We start from the raw sequence: 15,450 nt of genomic DNA, 5'->3' as shown, positions 1-15,450 counted from the left end.
CAAGTGGGGCCAGGCCCTGCACAGCAGTAGAAGTGTCCATTTGGTAGGGAACATTGCTGTGGACTTTTCATTGTGGAGAGGAGGTGGAGGGGTCTCATCTTGGGCCCTGGGGGATGGCCAGGGTGCCAGGGGGACAGACACAGTGTGGGTTGACTGGATTTGGATCCATCCCTGGAGTGAAGCAGGCTTGGGGGCTGGTGGTGTTACCTTGCACCTGCAGGCTCTGCCTCCCAGTGGGGACAAGGGGCTGCTCTGGACTCTCCCGCAAACAGTGGGCCTCAGTCACCCCTGGAGCATGTGTTCAGGCTCATCTTTAAGGACATGTGGGCTTCTCACTTAGAGGCCCAGAAGTGCTACAGGTGTGGCCTGGAAGGAGCGGTGGCAGTTGTAGCTGGCAGCAGCTGGGAAGCACTACCACAGTCTCGAGATCCCCCAGAACTTGGCCGCTTAGTACTCAGTGACCTCAGGCAGGCTGCCTCATCTCAGAGCCTCCGCGTTTCCCCATCCTTGAGATAAACATTGGTCATTGCGAGGGTTCTGAGAGGACTGGACCCAAAGCCTGTCGTGGAGAGCCTGTTCTGAGTCTGGCCTGGAGTAAGGGCTTGGGAAATAGTAGCTGCTGGCCCTCTGATGTTCTTGTCTTCCCTGTTTCTGAGACCTGAGCCAGCCTGGGGTCGGGGTGAGGGGTAGGGGGATGTGGCTTACAGTATTAACCTAGGTCCTGACCACTGTGGGTCACGTAGCTCAATTCACAGCCTCCTGGTAGGATGCCTCTACCTTTGACAACCTGGAAGCTTCCTTAGCCCTAGAACATCACCCTGCCCGCCCCTCCTCTCTCACACACCCCCCAGTCTTAGAGCTAGACTGACAGGCTCCTCAGTCCTTCCCATTCACTGGAGAGAAGCTGTTTCTTCTGCTGCCCCAGTGACTTTGGCCGCCATCCCAGGGAGACAGGGTCGGTCTTGGCCTGTGTGTTCCTTCTGCTTGAGGTCCCGGGAGACATTGAAGGCATCCTCGGGCTTGGAGCTGGAAGTGGGGGAGCACCCTGCTGGGTCTTGGGGTCCAGGCTAGGTGTGATCAAGCCACTTATTTCCTGGCCTTGGGAAGGGGCAATGGGGTACCCTGTGGGGGAGGGGAGTATTTCCTGAGGTCCCAGGGAAAGCTGCCCAGTACTCTGTGGTCTGCTGGGGCTTGCTACTTCCTGCTGCATGTCAAATTTAGCAAAAGGGTTGCACTGAGCACAAAGTCTTACTCTACCATGTACCAGCTATGTGACTTTGGACTCCTAACTTAGCTTGTCGGAGATTCAGTTTCCTCATCGGAAACCAGAGATGAGGCTGGGGGGAAGGTGGGTGGCATCAACTTCACAGAATCCTTTTTTTGTTTGTCTTTTTTTTTTTTTTTTTGAGGCAGAGTCTCGCTCTGTCACCCAGGCTGGAGTGCAGTGGCACCATCTAGGCTCACTGCAACCTCTGCCTCCTGGATTCAAGCGATTCTCCTGCCTCAGCCTCCCAAGTAGCTGGGATTTCAGGAACGTGCCACCACACTGGCTAATTTTTGCATTTTTAGTAGAGACGGGGTTTCACCATGTTGACCAGGCCAGTCTCAAAGTCCTGACCTCAGGTGATCCGCCCGCCTCGGCCTCCCAAAGTGCTGGGATTACAGGCGTGAGCCACAGTGCCCAGCAAGGAAACATCCTTAACTTTGTGGGAGGTAAAAAGATGCAGTGATTCTCAGTCTGGGGCCTAAGATTTTTGCTTAGCAAATGGTCCATGGGTTGAAAAAGGTAGAGAAAATATGGCTTAAAGCCCTAAGTCTGAGAGTGACCTGTTCACCTCCCAGGTTCTGGGTCCTCTCCTGGGCTGGCTGGCCAAAGATGTTTCCGCTCGCAGGGCCCCTGGTAGGCAGAGAGTCTGTGGGTGTGGGGCTGCCCGCTGGTGGGCAGATGCAGAGGCCTGGGGCCTGATTCCAGACCTGGGGTTCCAGAGGCAAGCTTTGCTCCCGCCTCCTCCCCCATGGACGCTCTTGTGTGCATTTCCGCGTGTTGCCGTGTGCACGTTCTCTTCTCTGACTTGGTCGTCTGTCTCTTAGCTCTGTGGAGGGGCCCTCTGGTATGTGTGTTCCTGTCCTTCTGGGGCGTGGATGGTGCCCAGGACCCAGCTGGCAACCAGTTGAAGACGTTCTCCTTGGAAGCTCTTGGCCCTGAGGACTTTGCCTGGGGCATTGGCCCTGCCATGGCGTTCCGGAGGGCTGAAGGCACGTCCATGATCCAGGCCCTGGCCATGACGGTGGCTGAGATCCCCGTGTTCCTGTACACGACGTTTGGGCAGGTAAGGATCGGAGTGAGTTGTATTTCTGGTCTGTGAAACACTTCCATGCTCAGCCCAGGGCTCCTCCGTGTCCAGGAACACTGAGCCCTCGTTCTTGCTTTGCCAGACCTCTGGTGTCTCCTCTTTGTACTGGGTTTGTTGTCTGAGGCTTCAGGCCTGTTCTTTAGCCTAAGACTATATGAACTCTTTTTTTTTTTTTAAATTAATTAAAAAAATTGTTTTGGCCAGGTGCGGTGGTTCATGCTTGTAATCCCAGCACTTTGGGAGGCCGAGACGGGCGGATCACCTGAGGTCAGGAGTTCGAGACCAGCTTGGCCAACGTGGTGAAACCCTGTCTCTACTAAAAATACAAAAATTAGCCAAGCGTGGTGGTGTGTGCCTGTAGTCCCAGCTACCTGGGAAGCTGAGACAGGAGAATTGCTTGAACCCAGGAGGTGGAAGTTGCCGTGAGCTGAGATCGTGCCACTATACTCCAGCCTGGGCAACAGAGCAAGACACTGTCTCAAAAAAAAAAAAATGGCCGGGCGCGGTGGCTCAAGCCTGTAATCCCAGCACTTTGGGAGGCCGAGACGGGCGGATCACAAGGTCAGGAGATCGAGACCATCCTGGCTAACACGGTGAAACCCCGTCTCTACTAAAAAATACAAAAAACTAGCCGGGCGAGGTGGCGGGTGCCTGTGGTCCCAGCTACTCCGGAGGCTGAGGCAGGAGAATGGCGTAAACCTGGGAGGCGGAGCTTGCAGTGAGCTGAGATCCGGCCACTGCACTCCAGCCTGGGCGACAGAGCCAGACTCAGTCTCAAAAAAAAAAAAAAAAAAAATTTAGCTGGGCCTGGTGGCAGGTGCCTGTAATCCCAGCTACTTGGGAGGCTGCGGCGGGAGGATCACTTGAACCCAGGAGGCGGAGGTTGCAGTGAGCCGAGATCACACCACTGCAGTCCAACCTGGGCAACAGAGTAAGACTCCGTCTCAACAACAACAACAAAAGTTTTTTGTGGTAGAAATAGGGCCTTGCTATGTTGCCCAGGCTGGTCTTGAACTCTTGGGCTCAAGTCATCCACCCACCTTGGCCTCCTAAAGTGCTGGGATTGTAGGCATGAGCCACGGCACCTGGTCCTATATGAACTCTTGACCTCAGTTACTCAGTCTGTAAAAGAGGTCAGTGCCCCCCACCGACAACTCACATGTTTGTGGCTGACTGGGCTCTTGACCAAAGATCTGCCCTGGGGGTTGCAGTCCCACCTGAGGGGCTCCCAGGCCCAGAGGGCAGAGGGTGAGGTGCAGCAGTAGGAAGTGTTCAGATGGGGTGGCAGGTGAGTGAGTGTCATCATCTTTGAGGCATCGCTGAGAAACAGGGGTCAGCAGATCTGGGTTTCATGTCTGCCTCTGTCGCCTTGAGCGTGTGTCTTCACCTGGGTGAGCCTCAGGTTCCTCATCTGGAAATGGCAGGGACTCAGATGGGTACCCCAGGCTAGGTCCTAGTGCAGTGCCAGGCACAGCTGGTGCTTGCTCACTGCAGCTCATTGTCATCATGACTGAGGGTGCTGGCCCTTAGACCTCACCTCCTCAGCACTGGCATCTTGCCATCTTTACGTTTTTGTGGTCCGTGTTTCAGGGAGGCTGGTCAAGTTCCCTGTGTAGGGCAGCTGCCTCTCAGTCTCTCGTCTGGTTGGCAGATGTGCCAGAGGGCCGGTGTATGTCCTGTCCCTGAGGTGCTCTGGGGCAGTCCTGCTGCCTTGGACCCAGGGAGGTGTAACCGGCAGCGTCTCCTCTTCCCTGCAGTCTGCATTTTCCCAGCTACGGTTGACGCCAGGCCTGCGGAAAGTCCTCTTTGCCACGGCCCTGGGGACTGTGGCCCTGGCCCTGGCTGCCCACCAGCTGAAGAGGCGACGGAGGAGGAAGAAGCAGGCTGGTCCCGAGATGGGAGGGGAGCAGCTGGGCACGGTGCCCCTCCCTATCCTCTTGGCCAGGAAGGTCCCTTCAGTGAAGAAAGGTAGGTGTGAGGTGGTGGGCATGGGCCTGACCTGGGGTCACATCCTGGGGTCATATCCCAGCTGGGTCATTCTCTACCTGGGGATCTTGGGCCAGTGACTTCCTGTCTCAGAGCCAAGGTCTCATCCGTGAGCAGGATGACAGTAGCGTCCCTTCCTCTAGTCACTGAACTGGAGGGTGATGCGGTTGGATGCGTGTGCTCTGTTGGTGGTGGTGGTTTTGGTTGTTCTCATTGGCTGAGGACCCTTTGGGAGCACCCAGGTCCCGAGTGGGTTGGGGGTGTGGCTTCTGGGTACAGAGAGGGATGTTCCCCAGGCTGAGGTGCAGGAAGGGCCATGTTGTTCTTGAACCACGCGGTATTCCTCCCATCCCCTTCTCTCTTCAAAATTGAGGTTTAGGCCGGGCGCGGTGGCTCACGCCTGTAATCCCAGCCCTTTGGGAGGCCGAGGTGGGCGGGTCACGAGGTCAGGAGATCGAGACCATCCTGGCTAACACGGTGAAACCCCATCTCTACTAAAAATACAAAAAATTAGCCAGGCGTGGTGGCGGGCACCTATAGTCCCAGCTACTTGGGAGGCTGAGGCAGGAGGATGGCGTGAACCTGGGAGGCGGATCTTGCAGTGAGCTGAGATCATACCACTGTACTCCAGCCTGGGTGACAGAGCGAGACTCCGTCTCAAAAAAAAAAAAAAAAAAAAAAATTGAGATTTAATTTGCATGTAGTAAGATTCATACTTTTTAGCATGCTATTCTTTGGTCTTTGACACAGAGTCATCCAACCACCACCATAGTTAGGAATCATTCAGCTGGTTAGAAGGTAGTGAGTTCACTCAGTCGGTTGCTCACACTCACAGATCATACTCCTTCTATTCTCTTTTTTTTTTTTTTGAGACGGAGTATTGCTCTGCCACCCAGGCTGGAGGGCAGTGGCACAATCTCGGTTCACTGCAGCCTCAGCCTCCCAGGTTCAAGCGATTCTCCTGCTTCAGCCTCTTGAGAAGCTGGGACTACAGGCATGTGCCACCATGCCTGGCTAATTTTTGTATTTTTAGTAGAGATGGGATTTCGCCATGTTGGCCAGGCTGTTCTCGAACTCTTGAGCTCAAGTGATCCCTCTGCCTCAACCTCCCAAAGTGCTAGGATTACAGGTGTGAGCCACTGCGTCCGGCTGTCCTTCTACTCTTTTTTTTGAGACGGAGTCTCACACTGTCGCCCAGGCTGGAGTGCTGTGGCACAATCTTGGCTCACTGTAACCTCCGCATCCTGGGTTCAAGGGATTCTCCTGCCTCAGCCTCCTGAGTAGCTGGGATTACGGGTGCGTGCCACCATGCCTGGCTAATTTTTTGCATTTTTAGTAGAGACGGGGTTTCACCGTATTAGCCAGGATGGTCTCGATCTCCTGACCTTGTGATCCTCCCACTTCAGTCTCCCAAAGTGCTGGGATTATAGGCGTGAGCCAACTCGCCCCGCTTTTTTTTTTTTTTTTGAGACGGAGTTTCGCTCATGTTTCCCAGGCTGGAGTACAGTAGCCTGATATCCGCTCACTGCAGCCTCTGTCTTCCGGTTTCAAGTGATTCTCCTGCCTCAGCCTCCCGAGTAGCGGGGATTACAGATGCATGCAACTATGCCTGGCTAATTTTTGTATTTTTAGTAGAGACAGAGTTTTGCCATGTTAGCCAGGCTGGTCTCGAACTCCTGACCTCGTGATCCACCCGCCTCGGCCTCCCAAAGTGCTGGGATTACAGACGTGAGCCACCATGTCCGGCCCCTTCTTCTACTCTTTTTTTTTGTTTGTTTTTGAGATGGAGTCTCGCTCTGTCGCCCAGGCTGGAGTGTAGTGGTGCTATCTCTGCTCACTGCAAGCTCCGCCTCCCAGGTTCACACTATTCTGCCTCAGCCTCCCAAGTAGCTGGGACTACAGGTGCCCGCCAGCGCACCCGGCTAATTTTTTTTTTTTTTTTTTTTGAGACTGAGTCTTTACTCTGTTGCCAGGCTGGAGTGCTCCTGACCTTGGCGCAACCTCCTCAGCCTCACTGCAAATCTCCCCCTCCGGGCGTGAGCCCCGCCATTCTCCCCTGGCTCAGCCTACACTTAACTAGTCTTGCTGGGAAAAAAGGCGAACCTATCACAATTGCTCCCGGCTAATTTTTTCTGTATTTTTAGTAGAGACGGGGTTTCACCGTGGTCTCGATCTCTGACCTTTGTGATCCACCCGCCTCGGCCTCCAAAGTGCTGGGATTACAGGCGTGAGCCACTTGCGCCCTTGGGGGCTGCTAATTTTTTTTTTGTAACGTTTTCAGTAGAGACGGGGTTTTGGCCGTCTTAGCCAGGATGGTCTCAATCTCCCCGGACCTTGTGATCCACCCTCCTCCTCAGCCTCCCAAAGGGCTGGATTACGGGCGTGAGCCACCGCCCCCGTATTTTTGGTAGGCATGGGCTTTCACTCTTTTTCCCTGCTTCTCACTACTACACTTAAGACTAGTCTTGGCCTACTAAAATGCTGGGGTTAAAAAAAAAAAAAAAAAAAAAATGGTGGCTCATGCTTAAAAAAAAGGGAGGCTAACTGTTCTATCACTCTCTAAATGCCCTGTGTCAGCCCCTCTCCTACCCTAGCTCTGGTAGCCACTGCTCTGTTTTGTGGCGGCTGCTGTGGTTGTAAAAACTCTTATGGCTCCTGATAATCTTGATAATCTTGTAATACAGAGACCCATTGTTTGCTACATTGGAATGTTGTTTTGATCTCTTTCCAGGGCAAGGAGTTCTCATCTTGGTCCTTATCTTGGGGGACTTTTTTTTTTTTTTACAAAAATTAGCCAAGCATGGGGGTGTCTCATCACCCAGCTATTTATGAGGCTGGGGTGCAATGGCACGATCTCGGCTCACTGCAACCTCCACCCCCCGGGTTCTAGAGATTCTCCTGCCTCAGCCTCCCAAGTAGCTAGAATTACAAGCATGAACCACCATGCCCAGGTAATTTTTGTATTTTTGGTAGGCATGGGCTTTCACCATGTTGGCCAGGCTGGTGTCGAACTCCTGGCCTCAAGAGATCTGCCTGCCTTGGCCTACTAAAATGCTGGGGTGAAAATAAATTTTACAGTGTGCAGCCACCTTTAGCCTGACCGAAACTTGTTTTTTTTTTTTTTTTTCAGAAGTCTCGTTCTGTCGCCAGGCTGGGCATGGCGCCATCTTGGCTCACTGCATGCTTATAATCCTGGGTTTAAGCACTTTGGGAGGGGACTAAGGCAGGTGCCACCATCCTGGCTAGGTTTTTTGTATCTTTGAGACCATATCGCCTGGCCCATCATCTTGAAACCTCATGATCCGCCCGCCCGCCTCGGCTACTCAAAGTGCTGGGATTACAAAAATTAGCCACCGTGTGGCCTAGAATTGGCAGAAGTCTTGAGACTAATATGGAAGAGGACCCTGAGAGACACTTGCAGTGAGCCCTAGATTGTGCCACTGCACAGCACTTTAGCAGCCCCACTGGGCGACTCCCATTTCAGCTTAGACTATTTTTCTCAAAGAAAAAAAAAAACGCAGCAAAAGTTGTAGCCTGTAATCCCAGTACTTTGGGGCAGGTGGATCACTGAGGAGTTTGAGATGGGGTGGTATATCTGAGGACAGCAGTGTTTTTTTTTTTTTGCCAGACCAGTCTTGCCCTGGCCAAGGCAGTGCAGTGGCGTGAAAACCCTCTCTTCTACTTCAAAAGTACAGTAGCTGAAACAGGCATTAGCCAAGCATGGGGGTGCATTTTTATAATCCCAGCTATTTATTGGCCAGGGTCTGAGGCCCCTGACCTCAGGTGATCCACCTGCCCCAGGCTCCCAAAGTGCTAGGATTACAGGCGTGAGCCACTGTGCCTGGACCATTTTGTTTTCTTTTTTTTTTTTTTTTTTTTTGAGACAGAGTCTCACTCTGTCGCCCAGGCTGGAGTGGAATGGCTCAATCTTGGCTCACTGCAACCTCTGCCTCCGGGGTTCAAGGATTCTCCTCCTCAGCCTCCCAAATAGCTGGGATTACAAGCAGGTACCACCATACCTAGCTAATTTTTTTTTTTTTTTTGAGACAAAGTCTCGCTCTGTTGCCCAGACTGGAGTGCAGTGCCGCAATCTTGGCTCACTGCAAGCTCTGCCTTCTGGGTTGACGCCATTCTCCTGGCTCAGCCTCCCGATTAGCTGGGACTACAGGCGCCCGCCACCACTCCTGGCTATTTTTTTTTATTTTTAGTAGAGATGGGGTTTCACCATGTTAGCCAGGATGGTCTCGATCTCCTGACCTCATGATCCGCCCACTTCGGCCTCCCAAAGTGCTGGGATTACAGGCGTGAGCCACTGCGCCTGGCCATACCTGGCTAATTTTTTGTATTTTTAGTAGAGACAGGGTTTCACCACATGGGCCAGGCTGGTCTCGAACTCCTGATCTCATGTGATCTGCCCACCTCAGCCTCCCAAAGTGCTGGGATTACAGGTGTGAGTCACTGTGCTTGGCCTTGTCTCTATTTTAAAATGTAACCATTTGTGCATTTTATTTTATTAAAATTTTATTTTTTTGAGACATTCTTGCTCTGTTGCCCAGGCTGGAGTGCAGGGGCACGGTCTTGGCTCACTGCAACTTCTGCTTCCCAGGTTCAAGCAATTATCCTGCCTCAGCCTCCTGAGTAGCTGGGATTACAGGCATGCACTACCACATCTGGCTAATTTATGTATTTTTATTAGAGATGGGGTTTTACCATGTTGGCCAGGCTGATCTTGACTCCTGGCCTCAAGTGATCCACCCATCTCGGCCTCCCAAAGTGCTAGGATTACAGACATGATCCACCCAGCCCAGCCTAAAAAAATTTTTATATATATGTATATATATTTGAGACAGGGTCTCACTCTGCTTTCCAGGCTGGAGTGAAGTGTTGCGATCATGGCCCACTGCAGCCTTAACCTCCCAGGCTCAAGTGATCCCCCACCCTCAGCCTCCCAAGTAGCTGGGGTTGCAGGCCATGCCACCACACTTGGCTAATTTTTGCATTTTTTGTTGAGACGGGGTTTTGCCATGTTGCCGAGGCTGGTCTTGAACTCCTGGGTTCAAGCAATCCTCCCCCACCTCGGCCTCCCAAAGTGCTGGGATTATAGGCATGAGCCACTGTGCCCGGCCTTTTGTATATTTTTAAAAGTTGTTGTCTTGGCTGGGTGCGGTGGCTCACGCCTGTAATCGCAGCACTTTGGGAGGCCGAGGCTGGTGGATCACGAGGTCAGGAGATGGAGACCATCCTGACTAACACGGTGAAACCCCGTCTCTACTAAAAATACAAAAAATTAGCCGGGCGTGACGGCGGGCACCTGTAATCCCAGCTACTCGGGAGGCTGAAGCAGGAGAATGGCGTGAACCCGGGAGGCGGAGCTTGCAGTGAGCCGAGATCGCGCCACTGCACTCCAGCCTAGAAAAATTTGTTGTCTCACATCCGTTTTGGAAGGAGGAGAATTCTAAACCATTCTCTCAATCAACAGCCCAGAGAAGGCTAAGCAAGGAGGCGGGAAAGCAGGTGGACCTCATTCTCGGCTTATCTGGCAAATCTGGACTCCTCCCCTCGGCCTGGCCCTGTGCCCTGTGGCAGGGATATGGCAGGGATGTGGTCGTGAGCAGGTTGCAGAGGGCCCTGCACCGTTCTCCTGAGTGCACACCCTCGGGGCCCCTCTGTTCCCCTGACTTAGAAGGTCAGGACCAGTTCCCAGATGAGGAAGAAGGGGAAGGTGGTCCAGAGGGGGAGCAGCCCGTATAAAGGCCACATGGGATGCCTGTGTGACGCCTGCTCTTCCGCTCCTCACAGGATACTCCGGCCGGAGAGTCCAGAGCCCCAGCAGCAAGAGCAACGACACCCTGAGTGGCATCTCTTCCATTGAGCCCAGCAAGCACTCGGGCTCCTCCCACAGCGTGGCCTCGGTGAGCAGCAGATGCCAGGGCTCCAGGTCCAGGCTTACCCCTCCTGAGGACTCCGCCCTCAGCAAGCTTATGGACTGGTAGAGTCCATTCATTCATTCATTCTCTTTCTCTCACTCCTCCACCCACGCAGGCTTTCAGGGATTGTCCCCAATCACTCACTGTGCCAGGTGTTGGTGGGAGAAAGGTGGGCTGGTGCAGAGGAGAGAAACTGATGGTCTCCTGGGGAGACCCGTACCTGTGAAAATGCAGGTTATTCATTCATCAGCCACTGACAAGCACCTGCGTTATACCAGGGACTCTGCCAGGCTCTGGGGGTATAGAGGTAAATAAGGCAGAAGCTTGGCTTCTTCTGGGTTGTGGCTTTTGGTTCCTTCACTTGTCCAGCAAGCAGAGTCCCAGCTCTGAGCCAGGCTGGCACAGGGGCAAGCAAGAGCTGGTTCTTGTCCTTGGGCAGCCAGCCGCTCGTGTCGATGAGAGGCGGGACCCTGGCACAGAATGGGTACTCTCTGTCTTCTTGTCCAGGTGGTAGAGGAGCCATGGCGTAAGGGGTGGATACAGCAGTCAGGAGCAGGGCTCAGCGGGGTTCCAAGGTTCCTGGGCTGGGCATTGGTCTCGGGATTCCTTCCCGCTTTGGTGGCTTCTATGAAGCACCATCAGGTAGATTGTGGGTCCAGGCCATTCTGAGGGTGCAGACGCTGTGGCCAGGAATGAGCTCAGGGATGGCATTTGGAGAGGGCGTGTGGCCCATGGTCAGGCAGTGGGGGAGGGCTCAGGGGGGCCCTGCAGAGAGCCCAGGAAAGCTTCACTCTTTGTTCTTGCACTGATTGGCTCCCAGATGGTGGCAGTGAACTCATCCAGCCCCACAGCCGCGTGCTCGGGACCATGGGATGCCAGAGGGATGGAGGAGTCTCTGACCACCAGTGATGGCAACGCAGAGAGCCTGTATATGCAAGGTGTGTGCAGGAGGTGCCTCGGCTTCCAGGGCAGGGTGGGCGGCAGAAACAGCTCCTTCCTAGGAGCCTGGCCAGTCTCAGGTCACTTTGCCCCTCACTACCCTGCCCAAAATCCCAATTGGAGATTTCCAGCCATTTCTGAACAAGGGACAGTGTCTAGGAACAAACCTGGTCTGAAAAAACGCCTGGAACCTGAGCAGCCCAGGCCACACGCCCCCACCCAGTTCTTGCCCTTTAAGGCCCTTCTGCCTCCTTGATGTTCTGAGCCCCGTCTTGGGTGAGACAGTCAAGGCCTGACCCTCCCTTGTTGCCTCACCTGTGCTCAGGCATGGAGCTGTTCGAGGAAGCTCTGCAGAAGTGGGAGCAGGCACTGAGCGTGGGCCAGCGTGGGGACAGCGGCAGCACGCCCACGCCCAGGGACGGCCTCCGGAACCCAGAGACTGCATCAGAGCCACTGTCTGAGGTAGGTGGCCTTCTGCATCCCCCTGCGCCCATGGGAGAAGGTTGGCAGCACAGGAGAGGGGCAGCCACACCTTGGGAGGCAGGCAGGCTCCTGTCCTCTGGGACTGCCGATTTCCCTCTGTGAGGGTGTTATGACGTGAAAGAAAGCAATTCACGTCATGTGCTCAGCGCAGTGCCTGGCGTTCGGTAAAAACAGCTGTACTGAGACTCACACCCGCCTCAACCCTGTGAAGGGCAACGTGTGGTCCTGAAAGACTGGAAGGGAAGGTGCCTCTGTTGAGAGTTGGCTGCATTGCCCGGTCTGTGTTTTTTTTTTTTTTTTGAGATGGAGTCTCGCTCTGTTGCCAGGCTGGATTGCAGTGGTGCGATCTCGGCTCACTGCAAACTTCACCTCCCAGGTTCAAGTGGTTCTCCTGCTTCAGCCTCCTGAGTAGCTGGGACTACAGACGCCTGCTACCACACTCGGGTAATTTTTGTATTTTTGGTAGAGACGGGGTTTCACCATGTTGGCCAGGCTGGTCTTGAACTCTTGACCTCATGATCCACCCTTCTTGGCCTCCCAAAGTGCTGGGATTACAGGTGTGAATCACTGTGCTTGGCTGTTTTGTTTGTTTGTTTTGAGATGGAGTCTTGCATTGTTGCCCAGGCTGGAGAGCAGTGGTGCTATCTCGGTTCACTGCAACCTCCACCTCCCAGGTTCAAGTGATTCTCCTGCCTCAGCCTCCTGAGTAGCTGGGATTACACAGGCGCACGCCACCATGCCTAGCTAATTTTTGTATTTTTAGTAAAGACAGGGTTTCACCATGTTGGCCAGGATGGTCTCGATCTCTTGACCTCGTGATCCACCCCCCTCAGCCTCCCAAAGTGCTGGGACTACAGGCGTGAGGAACCGCGCCCAGCTAATTTATGTATGTATGTATGTATTTATTTATATATATATATATTTTTTGAGACAGAGTCTCGCTCTTCGCCCAGGCTGGAGTGCAGTGGTGCGATCTCGGCTCACTGCAAGCTCCGCCTTCTGGGTTTACGCCATTCTCCTGCCTCAGCCTCCCGAGTAGCTGGGACTACAGGCGCCTGCCACCACGCCTGGCTAATTTTTTGTATTTTTTTTTTTTTTTAGCAGAGATGGGGTTTCACTGTGTTAGCCAGGATGGTCTTGATCTCCTGACCTCATGATCTACCCGCCTCTGCCTCCCAAAGTGTGGGATTACAGGCGTGAGCCACCACACCTGGCCTACAGTGAATATTTATTATTTCAATATTAGGAAAGGAAAATGAAGTTAAAAGGCTACAATTAAAAATTTTGTGGCTGGGCACGGTGCGTCACACCTGTAATCCCAACACTCTGGGATGCCGTGGCAGGAGATCCAGTTGAGCCCAGGAATTTGAGGGGATGTGGCCACTTCTGGTGGTGGAGGTAGAAGGAGGAAGGAGGATTTCTCTGCCTACTCCTCCCTCACCCTTGCCTTCATTCCTCCACCCGTGTTTCCCACTGGCCGAGAGCCAGCTGGCAGGGGGACCTAGGAAACAACTTGCAGAACAAGGGTGGGGCTGTGTCTGGCACAGCTGGCAACAAGTTGAAGGTGTCCATACCCTCTGTCCCTGCTGGGGCGTGAGCTCAGGACGTGAAGGCCAGGGAAATACCTGAGGTTTGAAGTGACTCAAACCCTTGAGTGCCTGCAGTTGCAGCTGCGTCAGGTCCTGTCTGCGAGTGGGCAGGGAATGGGCACCTGTAGGAGTGTGTTAGTGAGGGGGATTCAAGGGAGGCAACTTTGTTTCCCAGATTATATTTTTTGCTAAAACTATATCTGAAATGATAGAACTTGAAAATGATAGAACTTGCATTGTTTTCCTTGTTGTGAAAGCAATTACATATTCCTTATCAAATAATGAAAAGTACAGAAATAGGAAAGAGAAGGGGGTGTAAAATAGTCTGAGCCCAGACTCTGATCAGACAGCTCAATGGTTGCGCGGTGTGCGCCCTCGGCCTCCTGGAACAGTGGCGCTCTGTGGGGGCACCAGCACCAGCCGTACAGGCCTGGTCCATAGTAGGTGCTCAGTTAATTATCTCTGGCATGTCATTGATGCCTACAACCCTTCTTCTAGGCATCACCACTTTCTCTTCCTCCAGGCATTTTTTTCTATCTATTGCTATAATTTTTTTTTTTTTTTTTTTTTTTTTTTTTTTGAGATGGAGTCTTGCTCTGTCGCCCAGCCTGGAGTGCAGTGGCGCAATCTCGGCTCACTGCAAGCTCCGCCTCCCGGGTTCACGCCATTCTCCTGCCTCAGCCTCCCGAGTAGCTGGGACCACAGGCGCCCGCCACTGCGCCCGGCTAATTTTTTCTATTTTTTTAGTAGAGACGGGGTTTCACCATGGTCTCGATCTCCTGACCTTGTGATCCGCCCGCCTCGGCCTCCCAAAGTGCTGGGATTACAGGCGTGAGCCACCACGCCCGGCCTGTTTTTTTTTTTTTTTTTGAGACGGAGTGTCGCTCTGTCGCCCAGGCTGGAGTGCAGTGGCCGCATCTCAGCTCACTGCAAGCTCCGCCTCCCGGGTCTACGCCATTCTCCTGCCTCAGCCTCCCGAGTAGCTGGGACTACAGGCGCCCGCCACCTCACCCGGCTAGTTTTTTTTTTTTGTTGTTGTTGTTTTTTTTTTTTTTTTTTTTTTTGAGACGGAGTCTTGCTCTGTAGCCCGGGCTGGAGTGCAGTGGCCGGATCTCAGCTCACTGCAAGCTCCGCCTCCCGGGTTTAGGCCATTCTCCTGCCTCAGCCTCCGGAGTAGCTGGGACTACAGGCGCCCGCCACCTCGCCCGGCTAGTTTTTTGTATTTTTAGTAGAGACGGGGTTTCATGGTGTTAGCCAGGATGGTCTCGATCTCCTGACTTCGTGATCCGCCCGTCTCGGCCTCCCAAAGTGCTGGGATTAAAGGCTTGAGCCACCGCGCCCGGCCTTTTTTTTGTATTTTTTTAGTAGAGACGGGGTTTCACCGTATTAGCCAGGCTGGTCTCGATCTCCTGACCTTGTGATCCGCCCGTCTCGGCCTCCCAAAGTGCTGGGATTACAGGCTTGAGCCACCGCGCCCGGCCGGCCTGTTTTTTTTTTTTGAGATGGAGTTTCGCTTTTGTTGCCCAGGCTGGAGTGCAATGGCGTGATCATGGCTCACTGCAACCTCTGCCTCCCAGGTTCAAGCGATTCTCCTGCTTTAGCCTCCCGCGTAGCTGGGATTACAGGCATGTGCCACCACACCTGGCTAATTTTTTTGTATTTTTAGTAGAGATGAGGTTTCACCATGTTGGCCAGGCTAGTTTGTATCTCCTGACCTCAGGTGATCCACCCGCCTCAACCTCGCAAAGTGCTGGGATTATGGGCATGAGCCACTGCGCCCAGCCTATTACTATAATTTTTTTTTTTTTTTTTTTTTTTGAGACGGAGTCTTGCTCTGTCACCCAGGCTGGAGTGCAGTGGCCGGATCTCAGCTCACTGCAAGCTCCGCCTCCCGGGTTTACGCCGTTCTCCTGCCTCAGCCTCCCGAGTAGCTGGGACTAAAGGCGCCCGCCACCTCGCCCGGCTAGTTTTTTTTTTTGTATTTTTTAGTAGAGACGGGGTTTCACCGTGTTAGCCGGGATCGTCTCTCGATCTCCTGGCCTCGTGATCCACCCGTCTCGGCCTCCCAAAGTGCTGGGATTACAGGCTTGAGCCACCGCGCCCGGCCATTACTATAATTTTTAAACAGTTTTGTTGAAATATAGGCTGGGCACAGTGGCTTACACTTATAAT

At 53.4% G+C, this 15,450-nt stretch overlaps 4 protein-coding genes across 4 annotated transcripts in view; 2 read left to right on the top strand and 2 right to left on the bottom strand.

Annotated features, from left to right (window-relative positions):
• Positions 1–15,450, bottom strand: part of SH3GLB2 (SH3 domain containing GRB2 like, endophilin B2) — a 483,899-nt gene that overhangs the window by 25,945 nt on the left and 442,504 nt on the right. The gene's annotated exons all lie outside the window — the stretch shown is intronic.
• Positions 1–15,450, top strand: part of DOLPP1 (dolichyldiphosphatase 1) — a 63,764-nt gene that overhangs the window by 6,262 nt on the left and 42,052 nt on the right. The window lies entirely within an intron of this gene.
• The window catches only part of SPOUT1 (SPOUT domain containing methyltransferase 1), a 256,133-nt gene that overhangs the window by 215,264 nt on the left and 25,419 nt on the right, over positions 1–15,450 (bottom strand). The window lies entirely within an intron of this gene.
• Positions 1–15,450, top strand: part of MIGA2 (mitoguardin 2) — a 38,853-nt gene that overhangs the window by 893 nt on the left and 22,510 nt on the right. The window contains exons 2-6 of the mRNA XM_050759923.1: positions 2,092–2,330; positions 4,112–4,322; positions 10,140–10,252; positions 11,088–11,205; positions 11,532–11,668. Coding sequence (XP_050615880.1) covers positions 2,092–2,330; positions 4,112–4,322; positions 10,140–10,252; positions 11,088–11,205; positions 11,532–11,668 — 818 coding nt within the window. The remainder of the gene's footprint in view (positions 1–2,091; positions 2,331–4,111; positions 4,323–10,139; positions 10,253–11,087; positions 11,206–11,531; positions 11,669–15,450) is intronic.

This window comes from Macaca thibetana, chromosome 15 (assembly GCF_024542745.1).
Source record: "Macaca thibetana thibetana isolate TM-01 chromosome 15, ASM2454274v1, whole genome shotgun sequence".
NCBI lineage: Eukaryota > Metazoa > Chordata > Mammalia > Primates > Cercopithecidae > Macaca > Macaca thibetana.
The sequence above is the reverse complement of the archived record's forward strand: the minus strand, read 5'-3'. Positions and strand labels throughout refer to the sequence as shown.